This window comes from Panthera onca, chromosome X (genome assembly GCF_046562875.1).
Source record: "Panthera onca isolate mPanOnc1 chromosome X, mPanOnc1 haplotype 2, whole genome shotgun sequence".
NCBI lineage: Eukaryota > Metazoa > Chordata > Mammalia > Carnivora > Felidae > Panthera > Panthera onca.
Genome location: NC_138357.1, coordinates 66,644,959 through 66,670,564, shown reverse-complemented (window position 1 = coordinate 66,670,564; position 25,606 = coordinate 66,644,959). Strand labels below are relative to the sequence as shown.

At 37.5% G+C, this 25,606-nt stretch overlaps 1 protein-coding gene across 9 annotated transcripts in view; it reads right to left on the bottom strand.

Moving 5' to 3' along the window:
* Positions 1 to 25,606, bottom strand: part of ATRX (ATRX chromatin remodeler) — a 314,027-nt gene that overhangs the window by 284,433 nt on the left and 3,988 nt on the right. For 6 of the 9 annotated variants that reach the window (XM_081792916.1, XM_081792915.1, XM_081792914.1 and 3 more), the window contains one exon: positions 21,461 to 21,522. The exons of the other annotated variants lie outside the window; for them this stretch is intronic. In XM_081792916.1, the coding sequence (XP_081649042.1) occupies positions 21,461 to 21,516 (56 nt within the window). In that variant the 5' untranslated portion in view covers positions 21,517 to 21,522. The remainder of the gene's footprint in view (positions 1 to 21,460; positions 21,523 to 25,606) is intronic. 9 annotated transcript variants of the gene reach the window in all.

Genomic DNA, 25,606 nt, shown 5'->3' with positions numbered 1-25,606 from the left:
AGCATTCTTCTCAAAACTAGAACAAACAATCCTAAAATTTGTATGGAACCACAAAAGACCCCAAAGAGCCAAGGTAATATTAAAGAAGAAAACCAAAGCAGGAGGCATCACGATCCCAGACTTTAGCCTCTACTACAAAGCTGTAATCATCAAGACAGCATGGTATTGGCACAAAAACAGACACATAAACCAATGGAATAGAATAAAGAACCCAGAATTGAACCCACAGATGTATGGCCAACTAATCTTTGACAAAGCAGGAAAGAGAATCCAATGGAAAAAAGACAGTCTCTTCAGCACATGGTGCTGGGGGAACTGGACAGCAACATGCAGAAGAATGAAACTAGACCACTTTCTTACACCACTCACAAAAATAAACTCAAAATGGATTAAAGACCTAAATGTGAGACAGGAAACCATCAAAACCCTAGAGGAGAAAGCAGGCAACAACCTCTTTCACCTCATCCGCAGCAATTTCTTACTCAACACAGCTCCAAAGGCAACTGAATCAAAAGCAAAAATGAACTATTGGGACCTCATCAAGATAAAATGCTTCTGCACTGCAAAGGAAACAATCAACACAACTAAAAGGCAACCAATGGAATGGGAAAAGATATTTGCAAATGACATATTGGATAACGCACTAGTATCCAAAACCTATAAAGAACTCACCAAACTCCACACCCTAAAAACAAATAATCCAGTGAAGAAATGGGCAGAAGACATGAATAGAAACTTCTCCAAAGAAGAGATCCAGATGGCCAACAGACACAAGAAAAGATGGCCAACATCACTCATCATCAGGGAAATACAAATCAACGCCACACTGAGATACCACCTCACACCAGTCAGAGTGGCTAAAATGAACTCAGGAAACAACACATGCTGGCGAGGATGTGGAGAAACAGGAACCTCTTGCACTGTTGGTAGGAATGCAAACTGGTGTAGTCGCTATGGAAAGCAGTGTCGAGGTTCCTCAAAAAGTTAAAAGTAGAACTACCCTATGAACAAGCAATAGCACTACTAGGAATTTATTCAAGGGATAGAGGAGTGCTGATGCACAGGGACACATGTACCCCAACATTTATAGCTGTGCTTTCAACAATAGCCAAATTATGGAAAGAGCCTAAATGTCCATCAACTGATGAATGGATAAAGAAGATGTGGTTTATATATACAATGGCATACTACTTGGCAATGAGAAAGAATGAAATCATGCCATTTGCAGCAACGTGGATGGAACTGGAAGTTATTATGCTGAGTGAAATAAGTCAGTCAAAGAAGGACAGATATGTTTTCACTCATATGTGGATCTTGAGAAACTGAACAGAAAACCATGGGGGAAGGGAAGGGGAAAAAAAAGTTAGAAACAGAGAGGGAGGGAGGCAAACCACAAGAGACTCTTAAATACAGAGAACAAACTGAGGAGAGGGAAAATGGGTGATGAGCATTTAGGAGGGCACTTGCTGGGATGAGCACTGGGTGTTGTACGTAAGCCAATTTGACAATTAATTATATTTTTAAAAAGGAAAAGGAATCAAGAATACTGTTACAAGGTACCTATACTACTTGTGAAGTGATATACAGGTATCCCCCACTTTTCTAATGTTAGTGTCATGCTACTTCACTTTTATGAAAGACCTACATTAATATTTGTTTTAACTAATCAAAAGAAATTCAAAGAGGATTTTGACTCTTACAGAAAAAAGCAAAAAGTGAAAACAGCATTTAACCTTTGTTCTGCAGCAAGCTGTTATTACAGAGACAGTACACACGCTGAGCAGCAATAGTAGCACTACCAAGCTCCTTCCCTGGGAACTACACCCAGCCTCTATCTTTCAACTGTGTTTCCAAGAATTTGCGATTTATCTCAATTCATCTTGTGAATCCATTAGTAAGGTGTGTCCTAAGGTATCAGGAAAAGCCTAAAAAGAGGGTTTTTTGGGGGGTCTGGGAATGCCTTAAATTTTTTCCATACAAATTAATGGTAATTGCTTCTTCATGGTAAGCTATTTCAGCTTATAAAAGGTTTCATAAGAACACTCTTCTTTAAGATAGTAGGGGAAAACTGTAGTATTATTTAAAAGTGGACCCAACTCTTGGTTTACACTCAGGTCATGATTTCATGGTTTGTGAGATCCAGCCCTGCTTCAGGCTGACAGTACAGAGCCTGCTTCGGATTCTCTCTCTCCCCCTCCCCTGCTTGCTCTCACTCTCTCTGTCTCTCTCTGTCTCTCTCTCTCAGAAAAATAAATATCTTTTAAATGTTCAATTAAAACCAAAGGTGAAAGGGGGAAGTTGAAAAAGGAAACAAATGCAAGCATGGTACATATTAATCCAACTCTATATCAAATTTCACTTTAAATGTGAATGATGAATATACCAACTAAAACAGGGTGTCATATTATCAGGGTGTCATTTATCTCCAAGAAACCCACTTTTTTTTTTTTTTAATTTTATTTTTTTATTTTTTAAAATTTACATCCAAATTAGTTAGTATATAGTGAAACAATGATTTCAGAAGTAGATTCTTTAATGCCCCTTACCCATTTAGCACATCCCCCCTCCCACAACCCCTCCAGCAACCCTCAGTTTTGTTCTCCATGTTTGAGTCTCTGCTGTTTTGTCCCCCTCCCTGTTTTTATATTATTTTTGTTTCCTTTCTCTTATGTTCATCTGATTTGTCTCTTAAAGTCCTCATATGAGTGAAGTCATATGATTTTTGTCTTTCTCTGACCAATTTCACTTAGCGTAATACCCTCCAGTTCCATCCACATAGTTGCAAATGGCAAGATTTCATTCTTTTTGATTGCCGACTAATGCTCCATTGTGTGTATATATGTATACATATATGTATATATATGTGTGGTGTATATATATACATATATGTATACATATATGTATATATGTGTGTGTGTGTATATATATATATATATATACACACCACATTTTCTTTACCATTCATCCATCAATGGACATTTGGGCTCTTTCCATACTTTGGCTATTGTTGATAGTGCTGCTATAAACATTGGGGTGCATATGCCCCTTTGAAACAGTACGCTGTATCCCGTGGATAAATGCCTAGGAGTGCAATTTCTGGGTCATAGGGTAGTTCTATTTTTAGTTTTTTGAGGAACCTCCATACTGTTTTCCAGAGTGGCTGTACCAGCTTGCATTGCCACCAACAATGCAAAAGAGATCCTCTTTCTCTGCATCCTCGCCAACATCTGTTGTTGCCTGAGTTGTTAATGTTAGCCATTCTGACAGGTGTGAGGTGGTATCTCACTGTGGTTTTGGTTTGGATTTCCCTGATAATGAGTGATGTGGAGCATTTTTTCATGTGTCGGTTGGCCATCGGGAGGTCTTCCTTGGAGAAGTATCTATTCATGTCTTTTGCCCATTTCTTCACTGGATTATTTGTTTTTTGGGTGTTGAGTTTGATAAGTTTTTTATAGATTTTGGATACTAACCCTTTATCTGATATGTAGCTTGCAATTATCTTCTCCCATTCCATCGGTTGTCTTTTAGTTTTGTTGATTGTTTCCTTAACTGTGCAGAAGCTTTTTATTTTGATGAGGTCCCAGTAGTTCATTTTTGCTTTTGTTTACCTTGCCTCTGGAGATGTGTTGAGTAAGAAGTTTCTGCAGCCAAGATCAAAGAGGTTTTTGCCTGCTTTCTCCTCGAGGATTTTGATGGCTTCCTGTCTTACATTGAGGTCTTTCATCCATTTTGAGTTTATTTTAGTGTATGGTGTAAGCAAGTGTTCCAGGTTCATTTTTCTGCCTGTCGCTGTCCAGTTTTCCCAGCACCACTTGCTAAAGAGACTGTCTTTATTCCATTGGATATTCCTTCCTGCTTTGTCAAAGATTAGTTGGCCATACGTTTGTGGGTCCATTTCTGGGTTCTCTATTCTGTTCCATTGATCTGAGTGTCTGTTCTTGTGCCAACCAGGCAGGACTATTAATGACCCAGACTCTTCAGGGATGAAGATTTGGATCACCCACCAGGTAAAGAACAATGATGAGCTGAGGTGCTTGCTTAAAACAAAGGGAATCCAGAATGAAGAGTGAAAGAAAGTTGTTATAAATACCAGCCATGATCATGTGACCAGTTACAGAAACAAGAACTGTAATTGGCATGAGTCTTTCCTCCTTATTCTGTTATGAATGTATTGTGTACACTTACACACACACACACACACACACACACACACACGTTTTCTTTCTTCTACCACTCCATATCATGTATTATTATTTTTTTTTTTTTGTGATGGATTTTATTTTTTATTTTTTATTTATTTTTTTTTTTTTGTTTCACATTCACTTTTTTTTTTTTTATTTTTTTTTATTTTTTAATATATGAAATTTACTGTCAAATTGGTTTCCATACAACACCCAGTGCTCATCCCAAAAAGTGCCCTCCTCAATACCCATCACCCACCCTGCCCTCCCTCCCACCCCCCATCAACCCTCAGTTTGTTCTCAGTTTTTAACAGTCTCTAATGCTTTGGCTCTCTCCCACTCTAACCTCTTTTTTTTTTTTTTTTTTCCTTCCCCTCCCCCATGGGTTTCTGTTATGTTTCTCAGGATCCACATAAGAGTGAAACCATATGGTATCTGTCTTTCTCTGTATGGCTTATTTCACTTAGCATCACACTCTCCAGTTCCATCCATGTTGCTACAAAAGGCCATATTTCATTTTTTCTCATTGCCACGTAGTATTCCATTGTGTATATAAACCACAATTTCTTTATCCATTCATCAGTTGATGGACATTGAGGCTCTTTCCATAATTTGGCTATTGTTGAGAGTGCCGCTATAAACATTGGGGTACAGGTGCCCCTATGCATCAGTACTCCTGTATCCCTTGGATAAATTCCTAGCAGTGCTATTGCTGGGTCATAGGGTAGGTCTATTTTTAATTTTCTGAGGAACCTCCACACTGCTTTCCAGAGCGGCTGCACCAATTTGCATTCCCACCAACAGTGCAAGAGGGTTCCTGTTTCTCCACATCCTCTCCAGCATCTATAGTCTCCTGATTTCTTCATTTTGGCCACTCTGACTGGCGTGAGGTGGTATCTGAGTGTGGTTTTGATTTGTATTTCCCTGATAAGGAGCGACGTTGAACATCTTTTCATGTGCCTGCAAGAAACCCACTTTAAATATAGACATTGATTACAAATAAAGGGATGCTAGGAAAAATGGGGAGTTGTTATTTAATGGGTATAGAGTTTCAGGTTTTCAAGATGAAAATATTACAGAGACTGGTTACATAACAATGGAAATGTATTTAACGCTACTGAAATATACACTTAAAGGAGTTAAAATGACAAATTTTATAATATGTATTTAACCATATATTTTGTTTTTTCAATAAAGGGATGGGGGCACCAGGGTGGCTCAGTCGGTTAAGCATCCGTCTCTTGATTTCAGCTCAGGTCATGATCTCATGGTTGGTGAGTTCAAGCCCCACGTTGGGCTCTGTGCTAACAGTGAAAAGCTGTTTGGGATTCTCTCTCTCCCTCTCTCTCTCTGCCCCTCTCCTGATCACATACATGTCCCCTCAAAAATAAATAAAATAAACATTTGAAAAAAATAAAAGTTACAAAAAATATTTTTAGCATTTTAAATCTTCAAGTATCTTCCTTTTCTAAGGACACAGAACTACTCTAAGAGACCAGTTTCAGTTCATCTGACTCCATGTCTAATCTGAGAAAGCAGCTAACAGTTTAAAATATATCACTCTGATAATCTACTTGAAAAAACATACAACTTTGTACATTTGCCCACTTTACTCCTGCTTTAAATACCAAGAATCAGGGCACCTGGGTGGCTCAGTCAGGTAAGCAGCTGACTTCGGCTCAGGTCATGATCTCACAGTTCGTGAGTTCAAGCCCCACGTCGGGCCCTGTGCTGACAGCTCAGAGCCTGGAGCCTGCTTGGGATTCTGTGTCTCCCCTCTCCTGGCCCCTCCCCTGCTTGCACTCTGTCTCTGTCTCTCTCAAAAATAAATAACCATTAAAAAAATTTTTAAAAATACCAAGAATCACCCTCAATGATGATAACATTTAGGGATTTGACAAATACAGGATGAAAACAGGCTACACAGAGGGTGGTGTAATTACTATTAAGAGTAATATCTGGGGGCGCCTGGGTGGCTCAGTCAGTTAAGCGTCCGACTTCGGCTCAGGTCACGATCTCACAGTCTGTGAGTTCGAGCCCCACGTCGGGCTCTGGGCTGATGGCTCAGAGCCTGGAGCCTGCTTCCGATTCTGTGTCTCCCTCTCTCTGCCCCTCCCCCATTCATGCTCTGTCTCTCTCTGTCTCAAAAATAAATAAAAACGTTAAAAAAAAATTTTTTTTAAAAAAGAGTAATATCTGACATCTAGTTTTATATAAATCTCCATCCCTTCCTATTTTCCTACTTTATAGACTAAAGCTATTTGCTTGAGTTTAATATTTACCATATGCTTTTAATCATTTCACTATATCATTATTATTCTTTAAAAGAAGTTGATCATATTACTCTAAAGGGTTTTATAGTATTTGATCTTCTAGGTTATAAAACAGCAAAAAGTGAACATATCAGTATAGCATAAAAATCCTTTTCAAATTAAAAAGATTTTTCAAATCTGACTCCAATAACCTTCCTTTTTTCACCTCTACCTCCCATATTCTCTCCAATCACATTTAATGTCTCACTGTTCTCAAGACACAAAAGGGCCTAGATACGACCTTTCCACCACCTAGAACATCTCCCCTCCTTGGCAACACCTACCACCTTGACTTAAGTACCAACTCAAAACTGCCATTTCTCTCTCTCTCTGGAAAATTCTGCCATCAACTCTCCAAGGCAATTGTTTGCTGTTGTTCCACATTTCTTGGTTCACACCAATGTAACTCACTTAACTACATCACAATATATTTCAGTCATTTACTCCTCCACCTAGCTCAATATTAATCATCTGTGAATCCCTATCATCTAGAATAGCGGTTCTCCAACAGGAGGATTTGCCATTCCCACACGCTCACTATCCAGAGGAACCTTCTGACAGTGTCTTTAAACATTTTTTGTTGTCAAAACTGGTGGGGGGGGTGTTACAAGTATCTACTGGACAGAGGCCAGAGATACAATGCATACCCAGGACAGCCTCCCACAACAAAGAATAATCTAGATCAAAATGTCTATAATGCCAAGATTGAAAGAAAGGCAACCCCGGTCCCACTCTGTCAGATAACGACCAAACAGGTCAAAACACCCAACCACAATTCTTTAAGACTATGATCCACATCACTCCTTTTGGCATCTGCAAGTTGCACTAGGAATGCGGGTGACTGTCTTCATGGCTGCCATCTAGCAAGGGAGTGGGACGTGGTAGGTGCATAAAGTTAAAACACCATAGTGCTGTCATATCGAAGTTCAGCAGCTTTTTCTATTCCCTGTTGGTTGTGTGTTTTTTATTAGAGTTCCAAAAAAGTAGATTCTTTTACTAGTGTAATTATTGCCTTTATGAAGTGACAGAATTTTGGAGTTACCTGCTCTGCCACTGTATATGATGTCACTCCTGGTGTGTTTGTTGTAATCCCTATGCCAGTACCACATTTTCTTAAAAACTATAGCTTTTTGTGAAATATACTTGGGCATCAATGCCCACATTGTTCTTCTTTGTACTATCTTGGCAATTCTTGAACCTGCACTGTTCCTTTTTTTTTTTTTTTATTTCAGAGAGAGAGAGACCATGAGCTGGGAAGAGGGGTGGGGGGAAGAGGAGAGAGAGAATCTTAAGCAGGCTCCACCCTGAGCATGGAGCCCGATGCATGGCCTGGGATCATGACCCGAGCCAAAACCAACAGTGGTTTGCTCAACTGACTGAGCCACCCAAGTGCCCTGTCCAAAGCATGTAAAGGCAAATATACTATCTATAGCCACCAGGGCAAGGGATAACAAGTGGGCCAGGCACTTGACAGACATAAAAGATGGGAAGAAAGAAGCCAGATAGATACATAAGGAGGGGCACCTGGGTGGCTCAGTCAGTTAAGCATCTGACTTCGGCTCAGGTCATGATCTCGCAGTTCACGAGTTCGAGCCCCACGTCAAGCCCTATGCTGACAGCTCAGAGCCTGGAGCCTGCTTCAGATTCTGTGTCTCCCTCTCTCTCTGTTCCTCCCCTGCTTGTGCTCTCTCTCTCTTAAAAATAAAGATTTAAAAAAAAAAAGAGAGATACATAAGGAAATAAGAGCTCCAAAGAGCTCCATAAAGCTCCAGCACATACAAAGGAATTTGGAAGGACATACCTATGCCCAAGGCTGCACACATGCTCAGAAAAATCATGAGAAGGCCAAAAACATTCATCTTTGGCTGACTTTTACCCTCCACCCAATCAGGTAAGTGACAGTTACCAAAGAGTTTTTTTTGTTTGTTTATTTACTTTTGAGAGAAAGAGACAGAGAGAAAGAGACACAGGCGGGAGCAGGGGAGGGGCCAAGAGAGGGAAACACAAACCCAGGCAGGCTCCAGACTCTGAGCTGTCAGCACAGAGCCCGACATGGGGCTCAAACTCACAGACCACGAGATCATGACCTGAGCTTAAGTCGGACGCTTAACCGACTGAGCCACTCAGGTGCCCCACTACCAGAGTTGTAAATGTACAGGCTAAGCAGTGAGAAGTGCCCCAATACTGAGCCAATCTACAAAGACAGAGAGTTGGTTTGGTTTGATTTGGGTTTCTGTTTGTTTTGGGACTGTTATTTTTTTCCTTGTAGGTATTTAAGGAAAGCTCTGTCAAACCACTAACTGACCAATCAGCTACCAGAACAAACAGTTCAGTATACACACGACAAATATAGCCTTTATGAAAATAGGTTAGAAAGTTCACTAAGCAAAAACTACAGGAAGCAACAACAAACCCTGGGGTGGGGGGCAGGTATTTTCCAGTTACCATATTACAATATTCAAAGTATCCATTTTCAACAAAAAGATACAAACATGCAAAGAAACAAGAAAAGTATGGTCCATTCACAGGGAAAAAAAAAAAAGGAAGAAATTAACAATACTGTCCCTAAGGAGGCCCGTATGTTGGAATTAGTAGGCAAGGGCTTTATTTCTTTAAGCTTTTTAAAAAAATTTTTTTAAGTTTATTTAATAATTACTGAGAGGGGGGAGGGGCAGAGAGAGAGAGAATGACAAGCAGGCTCCGCACTATCAGCACAGAGCCTGATGTGGGGCTCAAACTCAGAAACTTTGAGATCATGACCTGAGCCAAAATCATGAGTCAGATGCTTAACCAACTGAGCCACCCAGGTGCCCCAGCATGCAATGCCTTTAAATCAACTTTTAAATACATTCAAAGAGCTAAAGGAAACCAGCATGTCTCACCAAGATAAGAATATTCAAATAAAGAAATTCTAAAAAGGAACCACATAAAATTTTGGAGGTAAGTAGTATTATAGCACACATGAAAAAATCACTATACAGGTTCAATACAACAAGGATAAGAAAGAACAAGTGAACTTAAAGACGGCACCAATTGAGATTAACCACTACAAGGGAAAAAGAAGGAGGGAAAAAGAAGGAGGGAAAATGAACAGAGCATCAGAGACCTATGAGACACCATCAAGCCCAGCAACACATGCATAATGACAGTCACAGACAAGAAGAAAAAGGAGCAGAAAGAATATTTAAATAATAATCAAAACATGCCAAATTCATGAAATACATCAATCTACATATCGAAGAAGCTCAATGAATTCCAAGAATAAACAGAGATACACACTGGGACAAAATACAATTAAACTGTCAAAGCCAAAGAAAATCTCAAAATCAATGAAAACTGACAAGTACAAGGGATCCTCATCAAGATTAATAGTTGAACACAATGGGGGCGCCTGGGTGGCTCAGTCAGTTAAGCGTCCAACTTTGGCTCAGGTCATAATCACAAGGTTTGTGAGTTTGAGCCCCGCGTCAGGCTCTGTGCTGACAGCTCAGAGCCTGGAGCCTGCTTTGGATTCTGTGTCTCCTTCTCTCTCTGCCCCTCGCCCACTTGTGTTCTGTCTCTCTCTTTCTCTATCAAAAATAAATAAATGTAAAAAAAATTTTTTTAAATAGTCGAACACAATGGAAACCAGAGAACAGTGAGATGACATATTTGAAGTGCTGGGGCAAAAAGGTCAACCAAGAATTCTATATCTAGCAAGTACATCCTTGAAAAATGAAGAATTATGTCAAAAATCAAAAGCTGAGGAAATGCATTGCTAGTATACCTGCACTACAAGAAATGCTAAAGGGACTCCATCAGGGTGAAATAAAAAGACGCCACAGTATAACTTGGAGCTATATCATAAAACAAAGAACAATAGGAAAAGTAACCACATTAGGTAAATACCAACACTACATTTTTCTTTCTTTTTTTTTTTTTTTTTGATTTATAACTACTCAATCTCTTTACTTAGCTGATAATCAAAAACATCCCAAAAAAGAAAAACCCAAGACCACTGGCTTCACTGGTAAATTCTACCAAACATTTAATGAATAATTATCACCTCTCAAACTCCTCCAAAAAACAGAAGAGTAGGGAACACTTAACTCATTCTACAAAGCCATCATTACCCTAATATCACAGTCAGACAAACACATCACAAAAAAAGAAAACCACAGGCCAATATCCCTTATGACTACTGATGTGAAAATCCTAAACAAAATACTAGTTAATAATGTAAAAATCCTAAACAAAATGCTAGCAAACAGAATTCAATAACTCATCAAAAAATTATACACCAATGACCAAATGTGATTTATCCCAGGAATGAAAAATATGACACAAAAATAAATGAATGTAAAATACCACATAAAACAGAATAAAAGGGTAAAAATCACATAATCATCTAAACTGACACAGAAAAAGCATCTGACAAAATTCAGCACACTTTCACAATAAAATCACTCAGAAAACTACAAAGAGAAAGGAACTTCCTCAACTGGATAAAGGGTATTCATGAAAAACCCACAGCTAACATCACATTTAATAGTGAAAAAGCTAGATTACAACCTAAGATTAAAAACAAGTATGCTTGTTTTTGCCATTTCTATTCAATAGAAAAGAAAAAGAAGAAAAAAAGATTAAAACAACAAAGGATGAAGTAGTTTGTAGATGATGTGATCTTATACATAGAAAATCCAAAAGAATCCACAGAAAACTATTAGAGATAATAAATGAATTCAGCACAACTGCAAGATGTAAGATCAGTACACAAAAAGCAGTTATATTCCTATACATTAGCAATGAACAACGCAGAGAGGATATTAAGAAAATACTTCCCAGTTAAAAAAAAAAAAAAACACTTCCAGTTTACAACAGCATCAAAAAGAATAAAATATATAGGAATAATTTAATCAAAGAGACTCAAAACTTGTACAATGATCACTAAAAAATATTGCTTAAAGAAATTAAACAATTCCAGGGGCGCTTCACTGGCTCAGTCAGAAGAGCTTCCAACTCTTGATCATGGGGTCGTGAGTTTGAGCCCCACATTGGGTGTAGAGATTATAAATGAAATGAAATGAAATGAAATGAAATGAAATGAAATGAACAGAAATGAAATGAAATGAAATGAAACAATTTCAATTAAAGAGAATGATATCCCATGTTCATGGAGTAAAAGATTTAATACTGTTGAAAGCAATACTCCTCAAAATGATATACAGCTCAAATGTAATCTCTATTAATCTGCAACACACCCAAAAGATTCCACCAAAAAACTGCTAGAACTGATCCATGAATTTAGCCAAGTTGAAGGATATAAAATCAATGCACAGCAATCGGTTGCATTCCTATACACCAATAATGAAACAACAGAAAGAGAAATCAAGGAATCGATCCCATTTACAATTGCACCAAAAACCATAAAATACCTACGAATAAACCTAACCAAAGAGATGAAAAATCTATACACTGAAAACTATGAAAGAAATTGAAGCTGATGAAATTGATGAAAGAAATTGAAGACACAAAAAAATGGAACAATATTCCATGTTCCTAGGTTGGAAAAACAAATATTGTTAAAATGTTGATACTAGCCAAAGCAATCTACATATTCAATACAATCCCTATCAAAATAACACAGCATCTTCACAGAGCTAGAACAAACAATCTTAAAATTTGTATGAAACCAGAAAAGACCCTAAATAGCCAAAACAATCTTGAAAAAGAAAACCAAAGCTGGAAGAATCACAATCCTGGACTTCAAGTTGTATTACCAAGCTGTAATCATCAAGACAGTATGGTACTGGCATAAAAACAGACCTCAAATCAATGGAACAGAATAGAGAACCCCAAAATGGACCCACAAACATATGGCCAACTAATCTTTAACAAAGCAGGAAAGAATAGCAAATGGAATAAAGACAGTCTCTTCAGCAAGTGGTGGTGGGAAAACTGGACAGCGACATGCAGAAGAATGAACCTGGACCACTTTCTTACACCATACACAAAAATAAACTCAAAATGGATGAAAGACCTCAATGTAAGACAGGAAGCCATCAAAATCCTCGAGGAGAAAGCAGGAAAAGCCCCTTTGACCTTGGACACAGCAACTTCTCACTCAACACGTCTCTGGAGGCAAGGGAAACAAAAGCAAAAATGAACTATTGGGACCTCATCAAAATAAAAAGATTCTGCAGAGCGAAGGAAACAATAAGCAAAACTAAAAGGCAACCGACAGAATAGGAGAAGATATTTGCAAATGAAATATCAAATAAAGGGTTAGTAGCCAAAGTCTATAAAGAACTTATCAAACTCAACACCCAAAAAACAAATCATCCAGGGAAGAAATGGGCAAAAGACATTCTGAATAGACACTTCTCCTAAGAAGACATCCAGATGGTGAACAGACACATAAAACACTAAACATCACTCATCATCAGGGAAATACAAATCAAAACCACAATGAGATACCACCTCACACCTGTCAGAATGGTTAACATTAACAATTCAGGCAACAACAGATGTTGGCAAGAATGCAGAGAAAGAGGATCTCTTTTGCACTGCTGGTGGGAATACAAACTGGTGCAGCCACTCTGGAAGACAGTATGGAGGTTCCTCAAAAAGTTAAAAATAGAACTAACCTATGACCCAGCAATTGCACTCCTAGGTATTTATCCAAGTGTGCTGTTTCCAAGGGGCACATGCACCCCAATTTTTATAGCAGTGCTAATGACAATAGCCCAAGTATGGAAAGAGTCCACATATCCATCAACGGATGAATGGATAAAGAAGATGTGGTATACATATACAATGGAGTATTACTCAGCAATCAAAATGAATGAAATCTTGCCATTTATAGCTACGTGGATGGAACTAGAGGGTATCAGGCTAAAAGAAATTAGTCAGAGAACAACAAATGCCATATGACTTCACTCATATGAGGAATTTAAGATACAAAACAGATAAACATAAAGGAAGCAAAAATAATATAAAAATAGTAGGGGGACAAAACATAAGAGGCTCTTAAATATAGAGAACAGAGGGTTGCTGGAGGAGTTGTGGGAGGAGGGATGGACTAAATGGGTTACAGGCATTAAGGAATCTACTCCTGAAATCATTGTTGCACTATATGCTAACTTGGATGGAAATTAAAAAATAAATTAATTAAAAAATAAAAATAAAAATAAAATAATTCTTATCAAAAAAAAAAAAAAAAAACCACAACAGCGGGGGCACCTGGGTGTCACAGTCTGTTGAGTGTCCAACTCTTGATTTAGGTTCAGGTCATGATCTCACAGTTCGTGGATTGAGCCCTGTGTCAGGCTCCATGCTGACAGCACAGAGCCTTCTTGGGATTCTTTCTCTCCCCCTCTTTCTCTCTTCTTCCCTCCCTCCCTCCATCCCTCCCTCCCTCTCTCTGCCCCTCCCCCTCTCAAAATAAACAAACTTTTAAAAAAAGCTGCAATGGCCACTACTTGCAAAAATCAAAAAGTCAATCCTAAATTTCAAATGGAAATTAAAGGGACCCCAAACAGCCAAACCAATCTTGAAAAAGGAGGACAAATTTGGGACATTCTCACATCCCAATTTCAAAACTTGCTACAAAGCTCAAGTAATCAAAACAGGTGGTACTGGCATAAGGATAGACATATAGACCAATGGAATAGAACAGAAAGCCCAGAAATAATCCATACATCCACAGTCAACTGACAGACAAGGGTGCCAAGACCACCAAATGGAGAAATAACAGTCTCTTCAACAAATTGTGCCAAGAAAACTAGATATCCACATTCAAAAGAATGAAGTTGGAACCTATCTTACACCATACACAAAAATTAATTCCAGGGGTGCCTGGCTGGCTCAGTTGGTGAAGCATGTGACTCTTGATCTTGGGGTTCAGAGTTTGAGCCCCACGTTGGGTGTAGAGATTACTTAAAAAAATCTTTAAAACAATTAATTCAAACTGGATCAAAGACCTAAATATGAGCTAAAACTATACATTCTTAGAAGAAAATAGGGGGATAAATCTTCATGACTTCAGATTTGGCAATAATTTCTTGGATGGCACTAAAATACTCATGAAACAAAAGAAAAAGCAGGTAACCTGGACTGCATCCAAACTGAAAACTTTCATGCACTACCAAAACAGTGAAAAGACAACCAAAGAATGGGAAAAATAATCACAAATCGTATATCTGATAAGGGGTTAATATCCAGAATTTTTTTTAACGTTTTATTTTTGAGACAGTGAGAGACAGAGCATGAACAGGGGAGGGTCAGAGAGAGGGAGACACAGAATCTGAAACAGGCTCCAGGCTCTGAGCTGTCAGCACAGAGCCCGACGCAGGGCTCGAACTCACGGACCGAGAGATCATGACCTGAGCCGAAGTTGGCCGCTTAACCGACTGAGCCACCCAGGCACCCCAATATCCAGAATTTTTAAGATTCATACAACTAAACAAACAAAAAAAAACCCAATTTAAAATTGGGCAAAAGATCAATAGACATTTTTCCAAAGAAGATATACAAATGGCCAATAAACACATGAAAAGAGACTTTACATCACTAGTCATCAGGGAAATGCAAATAAAAACTACAATGAGGTAACACTCCACAACTGTTAGTATGGCTATTATAAAGAAAAAACATAAAATACTGAAGTACAGGGTATATGCAGTGTTTAATCTTAATTTCAGGTGTACAACATGATTCAACAATTCTATACATTACTCAGTGCTTGCCATGGTTAAGTGTAGTCACCATCTGTCACCAAACAAGATTACTATCTTTTTTTTTAATTTTTTTTTAACACTTATTTATTTTTGAGACAAAGAGAGACAGAGCATGAACACGGGAGGGGCAGAGAGAGAGGGAGACACAGAATCTGAAACAGGCTCCAGGCTCTGAGCAGTCAGCACAGAGCCTGACGCGGGGCTCAAACTCACGGACCATGAGATCATGACCTGAGCCGAAGTCGGCCACTCAACCGACTGAGCCACCCAGGTGCCCCAAGATTACCATCTTATTGATGATATTCTCTATGCTGTACTTTGCATCTCCATGACTTATTTATTTTATAACTGGAAGTTTGTACCTCTTAATCTACTTCATTTTAGTTTCTTATTTGTCAACTAATTTTTTTTTTAATTTCAGTATAGTTGACAGAGTCAACTAAATTTTTTAAATTAACTTAATTCTAAAATAAAATAAACTGTATGAACTCATTTTTCTAAAAGATAAAAGAGGGGTGCCTGGGTGCTAAATCTGTTAAGCATCCAACCCTTGGTTTCAGCTCAGGTATTGATCTCATGGCTTCATGGGTTTAAGCCCCACATGGGGCTCTGCACTGGCAATGCGGAGCCTGCTTGGGATTCTCTCTCTCTTCCTCTCTCTGCCCCTCCCCAACTTGTGCTGTCTCTGTCTCTCTCAAAATAAATAATTTTTTTTTAAAAAAAAGAAAGGGCAGGTAGCTCCTTTAAAAAATAATAATAAGGGCATCTGGGTGGCTCAGTCAGTTAACTGTCCAACTTAGGCTCAGGTCATGATCTCACAGGTTTGTTGCTTTGAGCCCCACAACAGGCTCCACACTGACAGTGAGGAGCCCGCTTGGGATTTTCTTTCTCTTTCTTTCTTTCTTTCTTTCTTTCTCTCTCCCTCTCCCTCTCTCTCTCCCCGTCTCCCCCACTTGTGCACACGCTCACTCTCTCTCTCTCAAAATAAATAAATAAACTTAAAAAAAATTGTTACCCTTCTACAACACAAGTGGGAATGTAAAATAGTATGGCCACTCTGGAAAACAGTTTAGTGGTTCATCAAGAGATTAAAGCTAGAATTTCACTTCTAGGTACATATCCAAAAGAACTGAAAGTAGAGACTCAAATAGACATTTGTACATCAATGTTTACAGAAACATTATGCACAGTAGCCAAGATGAAAACAGCCCAAATGTCCATCAACAGATGAATGGATAAATTAAATGTGGTGCATATATGCATAGTGAATGGAATAGTATTCAGCCTTAAAAAGGGATGAAATTCTGACACATGCTACAAAATGGAAGAACCTTGAAGACATTATGCTATATAAAATAAGCTAAACACAAATACAATTCCACTTATATAGGAGTATCTAGAATAGTTAAGATCAGAGACAGAAAGTGAAATGGTAGTTACCAGGGACTTAGGGGAGAGGGGAATGGAAAGTTATTGTTTAATGGGTACAATGAAGTTTCAGTTTGAGATGATGGAAAAGTTCTGGAATTGGACAGAGGTAATGGTTGCATAATGATGCAGAACACTGGGAGATACAGGGATTCTTTTTGAGGTAAAGGAAACATCCCAAAATTAGATAGCAACAATGATGGTTGCACAACTTTGTAAATACATTTAATGTACTTAATACCACTGAATTGTGCACTTTAAAGTGGTTAAAATGCTAAATTTTATATTAAGTGTATTTTATCGCAACAGAAAAGACATGAAAAAAAAAAACAGAAAAGAACAATACAAATAACAAGGCTGGTAGCAGTAACATCTGTCCATTACCATTCTCCCTTCCAGCATATGAAAAATCTCTAAAATCTGTTTTGAAAGTTCATAGGTATACATGAATAAGCTATCTCCTTATATGCCAGATTTGTTGCCAGGAAAATATATTTCTGTGATTTATTAATTATTTTCTTGTCTTGTGTTATTTATTTTTAGTCTAAAAAGCACTTAAGGGCAGAATCTCAATTTTTCTGGTTTTATTACGCTCAGTATCAACAGCACCTACTTAGGCAAATAAACACTATTCAGAATCTGTATGAAAATGTCAAGCTTTCTAAAATATTTAAGAAACAATGGAGGACTAATAACATTCCAGTCTATTTTTGTAATATCAAGGTATAAATGCTCTAATGGAAATAAATTATAAATTTGTAATAAAGCAGCAATATGTGAATAAGGTCTGCGTTTTTTATTATGTGGTCTTTGAATAGTGGTCTCTATGTAATACTCTAATTAAAAATTAAATTGCAAAAAACGTCACCATTTTCATGTGGGCCAAAGTACTAAAACCTTCAAAAAACGTTTCAACTTACTTGACACACTGATACCTGCTTTATTAAACACAGTTCATTCCAACAACATATCACACCCCATCTTTACGCAAAGGCATTCTTCAAATGGAGACAAGAGGCAAAGAATGTGGCAAGAGCAAGAAAGTGAAGCAAAAAGTTTTATTCCTATTGTAAGGAGAAATAAGAAAAGAGTCTTCAGGTGAGAACTAGGGTTCTCTTTCCCTGCAGAAAAAAAAAATACAATTTTAAGACATTTAGATTTTAGAGCCAGAAAACAGCACCTGTTTCCACAACTCATCCTTCAAACCAGGCAGGTAACCCTAGCTCCCTTCCAAAATAGTCAGGTAATTGCTTAGAATTCAGATGTCAGAGACAAATCATAATACGCTAATAAGTAGGTGGCAGTATTTAGGAACACAAGTTATTTAAATCTTTTTTTTTAATTTTTTTAATGTTTATTTATTTTTGAGAAAATACACAGAGACAGAGTGCAAACTGGGGAAGGGGTAGAGAGAGCGAGACACAGAATCTGAAGCAGGCTTTAGGCTCTGAGCTGTCAGCACAGAGCCCAATGTGGCGCTCGAACCCATGAGCCATGAGATCATGACCTGAGCTGAAGTCGGACGCTTAACTGAACCACCCAGGCGCCCCTAAATCTTTTAATATCTATTGGAATGGGGAAGAAGAAGTTCCAAAAAGTCATCCTTTCCTGCCTTGAAATTCCATCTTTTATCAAAGTTAATTCTACCCCTGATTCAAGTAAAACCACTATGTTCATACACCATATGTGTCAGTAGCACTCAACTGTACTTAGCACATGCTACTATATTTTTAAGGGGAACGGGAGTTGGACATATATGCCTATATTCTCTTAAATATATTCCTTGTCTAAAGGACTGTTCTATCTTCTCAGTATGACCAATAATTGGCATAATTGAGTATAGACTCAAATATGTCACCCCATGCTCAAAATATTCAAAGTCTTCCCATGTTTATAAAGTACGAAACTCCTAAGCATAGCATTCAAAGCTCTCTGCAAGATAATTCACACGTGAATTTCCAATCTTAACACATCTCTTCCACTGAATTTTCTTTTACTTCTCTTATAATAAGCAACACATTCTGCTTCTAGTTCCTTGTTTAAAACTCAAAGTAATCTCTACTGAACTGTAAGCTCCTCAAAGGAGGAAACTGGTCTGGGTTTGTCTCTTTTTCCCATGTGGGAAAAAACAAACTGCCTTGTAATAAATGCTTATTAAAATGAAAATAATCTAGGGGTGCCTGGTTGGCTCAGTCGGTTAAGTGTCTGACTTCAGCTCAGGTCATGATCTCATGGTTCGTGAGTTCCATCCCGGCATCAGGCTCTGTGCTGACAGCTCAGAGCCTGGAGCATGCTTTGGATTCTGTGTCTCCCTCTCTCTCTACCCCTCCCTTGCTTGTATTCTGCACTCTGTCTCTCTCTCTCTAAAATAAACATTAAAAAAATTTTAATGAAAATAATCTGCTCAGAGATTCCTTAAAAGAGTGGTGATTGGTTAAGCATTAAAAAAAAAAAAAAAAACCTGATGGGGCTCCTGGGTGGCTCAGTCGGTTAAGCGTCTGACTTAAGCTCAGGTCATGATCTCACAGCTCGTGGGTTCAAGCTCCACATAGGGCTGTGTGCTGACAGCTCAGAGCCTGGAGCCTGCTTCAGATTCTGTGTCTCCCTCTCTCTCTTCCCCTACCCTGCTCGTGCTCTCTTTCTCTCAAAAGTAAAATAAACATTAAAAATTTTTTAAAAACAACACCTGAAGTCATTTTACCCTCCAGTATCTTCCTGTCTCTAAAATGAGATATTCAGTAAGCTATGTCAGATGCACTATATATAGTCGGCCTTCGAAAGAAATATATTATTTCATATACTTAACAAGTAACAGGTGCAGTCACTTTAATATGAAACATTCACTCTTGATTCTCTGTTTAGCACTCAGAACACACAATGAAAATGCACAAATAGGGTGTTCTGTGGTTTTGAATTTTGGGGGTATATAAGGAAGGTGGAAAGGGGAAAAGAAAAAAACAGTAAGAGGTCAGCAAATTCTCCCCAACACTATAGAAATTAACCAAACCTAGCTTCAAATATCTAAATTAAATGGCAAGGAGTGATAATCTTAGTATTAAAAGAAAAAGCATTTTAGGGGTACCTGGGTGGCTCAATTGGTTAAGCATCTGACTCTTAATCTTGGTTCAGGTCATGATCTCACAGTTGGAGCCCCATATGGGGCTCTGCACTGACAGTGAGGAGACTGCTTGGGATTCTCTCTCCCTTCTCTCTCTTTCCCTATCCCATTCACACACACTCTCTCTCTGTCTCTCAATAAATAAATAAACTTAAAAAAAATTAGAAAAAACATTTTAAAATATAGTAAGAGTAAAGATATCATGTGCTTCCTGATAAAATGTGCTGAGAAAGACACATGACTTCACAGTGTTTCTAGCAAAATACATGATCACAAGGAAATATCAGACAAACCCAAATTAACTGTTCCGTATTCTTCAAAAATACATAAGGGGATAAAAGCAAGGTACAGTGCTCCAGAGTAAAAAAGATTAAAGACACATGACAATGAAATGCAATGCATGTTCCAGAATTGGATGCAGGGCCAGAAAAAAAATAAACTTTTGTCTTTCACTATAAAGGACATTATGAAGCAACTGGCAAAACATGAATAAGGTCTGTAGAGTAGAAATACTACTGTATCAATGTTAATCTCTAATTTTGCTAACTATAATGAGGTTATAGAGAATATTCCTATTTGGGGGAAATACATATTGAAGTATTCAGGGGTAAAGGAGCATCATGTCTGCAACTTAATCTCAAATGACTCAGAAAAATAACATAGAGAGAATGATAAAGCAGATGTAAAATATTACTATTTGATAAATCTGAGTGAAGGATCTATGAGAATCTATATACAATTTTTGCAAATTAAGTCTAAATCTATAATTTTTAACTTTTTATTTTGAAATATAGTAAAAAGATTATCCTCTGTCTCCTTGAAGGTAGATCTCCTGAGGTTACATTAAAAACATTTTAAAAATCATTCAAATATTACATGAGATCAGTGAGACAGTGACTAGAAAGTTGTTTTAAGTAAATGTCTTTGATCTCTGGATATTTTTAAAATATTATTTATAATAACACAAAAATATCTTTTATGGGAGTAGGACTAAGTTACTAGCCAAAATGTATATTAATACAGATTTTTTGAAGTATAATGTAAGTTTCATGGGGAGAAGGTGTTAGTCTTATTCACCTAAGCAGTACTTTAAACAGTTCTTGGCACATGGTAATAGTAATCAGTAATAATTAGTATTTGAGTAATTAGTATGTCCTAGACACTAACCTAAGTGCTTTGTGTCCACTAATTCATTAAATATTCACAGAGTCCAAGAAATATTTGTGAATGAATTAGTACTTCTTGCAGGATGACGATTACATTCAGTTCAGAAATCACGTTAACATCAGTTCCTAAAAATCACCAGGTTATGGAAAATTGTGCAATGAACACCACACGACTCACAGGGAAAATGGGGTTAGAAGCAAAACATTCACATGCCTGGGTGGCTCAGTCAGTTGGGCACCTGACTCTTGATTTCAGCTCCGGTAGGGATCTCAGAGTTCATGGGTTCGAGTCTGACATCGGGCTCATCCCTGACAGCCCAGAGCCTGCTTGGGATTCTCTCTCTCTCTCCCTCTCCCCCGTCCTCTGCATCTCTCTCAAAAAAAATAAACATTTTTTAAAAAGCACAACACTCAAAAAATTTCATCAATGACACATTTTTTAAAAGAAACCTGATTAAAATGATAGCACAATTTTACACAGTTTACACATTAAGTGATTAAGAAATATACAAATACAATAATAAATACAGCACTTTACCTTGAAAAAGACCTGAAGTTTGCTTGTGGAAGCACATCAGAAGGGCTGCAGCTCATGAATTACTGTGAAATGATGGAAGGAGGGTTATCTGAAATCGGATGGAAAACTGTAACAACAGATGTGGATGGGAGTGGCTCATAACACAAGGGGTGAACTAAGCTAGCCAACAGATGTTTGAGGTAAGAGGTATGTGCATGTATATGCATGTATTTAACACACTTCAGTTCAGCTGGGTATAGTTCACTTAGGGAAAATTCTTTCCATAAAGGACCAGATAGAAACTATTTTAGGCTTTGTGGACCATTAGGTCTTTGTTGCAACTATTCCACTCTGAGATTGTGGTACAAAAGTAGCCACAGAAAATATAAATAAATGGGCTTAAGTATGTTCCAAAAGAATTTTATTTACAAAAACAGGCCACTAGTTGGTGGTCATGATTTGCTGATCCCTGACCTTGCAGGCAAAATCCTGCATAAGAAAATAAAAATTTTGTCTTATGCTCAAATTGTTACCTGATTTATCAACCTTGTTGAGACATACACACATTTTCAAAACAAACATTATAGCAGAACTATATTTAGAATGCTATCAAATAAATCAAAATATGAATATAATTCAAATAAGCAAAATACCAAATACAGTATTACATGAATATAAATTATTTTTTTATTTTGGACTTTATAAATCAAGTATTACCCAAAAGTCAACTGAGCACTTTAAATGACCAAAATAAAGACAACTAAGGATAGATTTGAACAACCATAGTCAATCAAAATCTGTGCATTACATTCTATATAATTGTTAAGGAAAGCGGAAAATACTTTGACAGCTCTTTTGAACTGAAATTATCAGGCTCATTTACAAGGGCACATGTGACTTTTCTAAGATCATCAAACCACAAAAGTTAACATACAAATTACACTAGAAGATGAATAAGTTTTGGACATGTAATATACAGCATGGTGACTAAAGGTAACTATACTGTATTATATAACTGAAAGTTGCTAGAGACTAGATCTTGAAAGTTCTCACCACCACAACAAAAAAAATGGTTATGTACGGTGAAGGTGTTAACTAACCTTATTTTGAGGTAAACATTTCAAAATATATACAATTATCAAAATATCACATTGTACACCTTAAACTACACAATGTTACATATTAATTATATCTCATTAAATCTGGGGAAAAACATACTAATTGCACAAAAGTTATACAATATTTGTCCAGGAATTGAGTTAAAAATTCTAAGTTTACCTGCTTCTAAATAGAAAACACTAACATATACAACAATCCTTTGCTCAAGCTGCTATATCTCACATCTGGAATCTCCCCTAGTATTCTTTGTCAAAACTATCCATCCTCCCATCCTCCAAGGGCCAGATTCAAATGCTTTCTCTATAAAGCCTTCCCTGGACCTCATCAGAAATATCTTCCTACTCTGAACTTAGTTTTTACCAAATGCAGCATTTATCACTTTATATCCTACTTCAAAACTATTTGTGTATATGTCTTATTTCCTCTGCTATATGGAAAATAAGACTAACCTTTTAACCAAACTTATCTCTCTGCCTGGGCAGCCCTTTTTCACAGACAACCCTTAATTTCTAACTCATCTTTAAGACTCACTACAAATACCATTTCCTCTGTAAATCCTAGATATCCCAAAAATGAGGCCTTCCTTCATTTCTTATACTCAGTAAAACCAATATACCCCCACTTTAGCACTGTTTTATACCTATTTACTTGATATCTCCCTCATTAGATTAAGAATTCCTTAAGGAGGTGGGAATTTTGTCTTACTAACTTTTGCATACCCTAGCACAGTGCCTGGCCCCTAGTTGATACTCAAGTATTTGATCTACTAAGAAAGCATTCTCTCAAAATATGGAATATAAGATATAAACATGTGAACACCACTGCCATAACAATAATTTCTTAAACAAATATTGTATAGAACAGTTACCAAGAAAGCTGGACTACAGATACCAAGAATGGCTACTTCAAGCCAAAGCTGAAAGACAAAGTCTCAAGAGACATGATCTGAAAACAGTGGCTACAGCACCCAATTCACAGAACCTTTTCTCAGGGCAAAAAGCACAATTGGCCAAAACTAATAAAGGTCTTTTCAAAAGTATCATCCCCAATTATAAAAGGGCAGAAATATAATACACTGGATATAATAATCTTTCAAAATAGAACATGTCCTGGGCAACAATAATCACTGACAAACTTCTCAGCAAAAAGTGTTTCCTTTCCAATGTTCCAACAAATATATGTACATGACACCATTACAGATTTTATTATCAACAAAACACCTGTATCCTAACATGTAAGTTCTAAGGCAAAAAAAGATATGCATACATGGTAAAGAAACTTCCCTTCATCACTACCCTTCTTATCTCCCAAAGTAAGATAAGAAAAAAAAAAATGACTGACATTCACATAAGCAGGAACATTTTTTTGTTTCTTTTTAAACTCTACGCTCAATGTGGGGCTCAAACTCACAATCCCGAGATCAAGAGTCTCATGCTCGGGGCACCTGGGTGGCTCAGTCGGTTAAGCGTCTGACTTCGGCTCAGGTCATGATCTCGCAGTTGGCGAGTTTGGGCCCCACGCCACGGCGGGCTCTGTGCTGACAGCTCAGAGCCTGCAGCCTGCTTTGGATTCTCTGTCTCCCTCTCTCTCTGCCCCTCGCCCACTCACACTGACTGACTGTCCCTCTCTTTCTCTCTCTCTCTCTCTCTCTCCCTCTCCTCCCTCCAAAAATAAAAATAAACACTAAAAAAAAAAAAAGAGTCTCATCATGCTCTACCAATTGAGCCAGCCAGGTGCCCCTTTTTTTTTTTTTTAATAACCTTATAGAACATCTAGTACAGGTTCATTTTACAAATGACAAAACACAAGCCTAGAAAGTATAAATTTTTCCAAGGTCCTATAATCAGTTAGGCAAAAAGATCTATACTTAGAAAACCCAGATTTGGCTCAGAGTTCAGTTTTCATTCCTAACACTAGTAGTTCTCAAACTTTTAATTTTAGGACCTCTATAGAGTCTCAACAGTTATAAATTAACAAAGACCACACATATCTTTAGTTTATTGCCTTTTAAGAACCAATGTTCTAACCATGTTACTTCCTCCAGAACAACTACAGGCTTTATCAATATTTATTAAACTTATTCCCATTTTACAGATGGAAAAATGGAGGATAAATAGCTTGCATGTTAGCTATTAAGCAAATCATAAGACAAACATTAGCATACAGGTACAGAGAAATCCTACCTAGATGCTCCTTTTACTGTCCTATTATATCCAACATTCCTAAAAGAAGATCTAAACATCATTTTCAATTGGCTTAAACTGTTTGAACAGCGTTTGCCAAAGCTCAGGAAAACACTCCAGGTCTGGAGGAAAGGACTTCATGTAAATCCAAGAACTGTCTGATACAATCCATAAATGTATTCAGACTCCAAAAGTGAAACAGACACATAAATACACACACTTTCTTGCAGAAAATTGTTTCACACACCTGTATCTATATAAAAATTTCTTTAAGTACTACATTTATCTTATCTCTAGAAATACAATATACAACTGAAAGCTGATGGCCAACTATACCAAGGGTTGCCAGTAATGAGAACTGGCACGATCAAAATTAAAGTCACAAATGTCTTTCTTTTCATCCCAATCAGCAACATAACCAAACAACTGGTATTTAAATGCTTTCAAAACCTTTTATAAAATGTGCATGTACTCCCCCTCCACAGCCTGGCTTAACACTTTCCACTTGGTGGGAATGCAAATATTTCACAGATAACATTTTTCAAAAATTAAGTTAGTATGCAATTCATTGTGAATTACTGTCCTAAAAGATACTTCCTATGACATTTTCCCAGCATCTCTCCATTTCAACAACTTCTGCTTTTTAAAATTTAAGACCATGAAGGGTTGGGGGGGCGGGGGGCTCAGGTGGTTGAGTATCCAACTCTTGATTTTGGCTCAGGTCATGATCTCACAGTTCGTGAGATCAAGCCCCACTGTCAGTGCTGAGCCTACTTGGGATTCTCTCTCTCTGCCCTTCCCTTGCTCGCTCACATTCTCTCTCAAAATAAACAAATATTTAAAAATTAATTATTTTTTAAAAAAT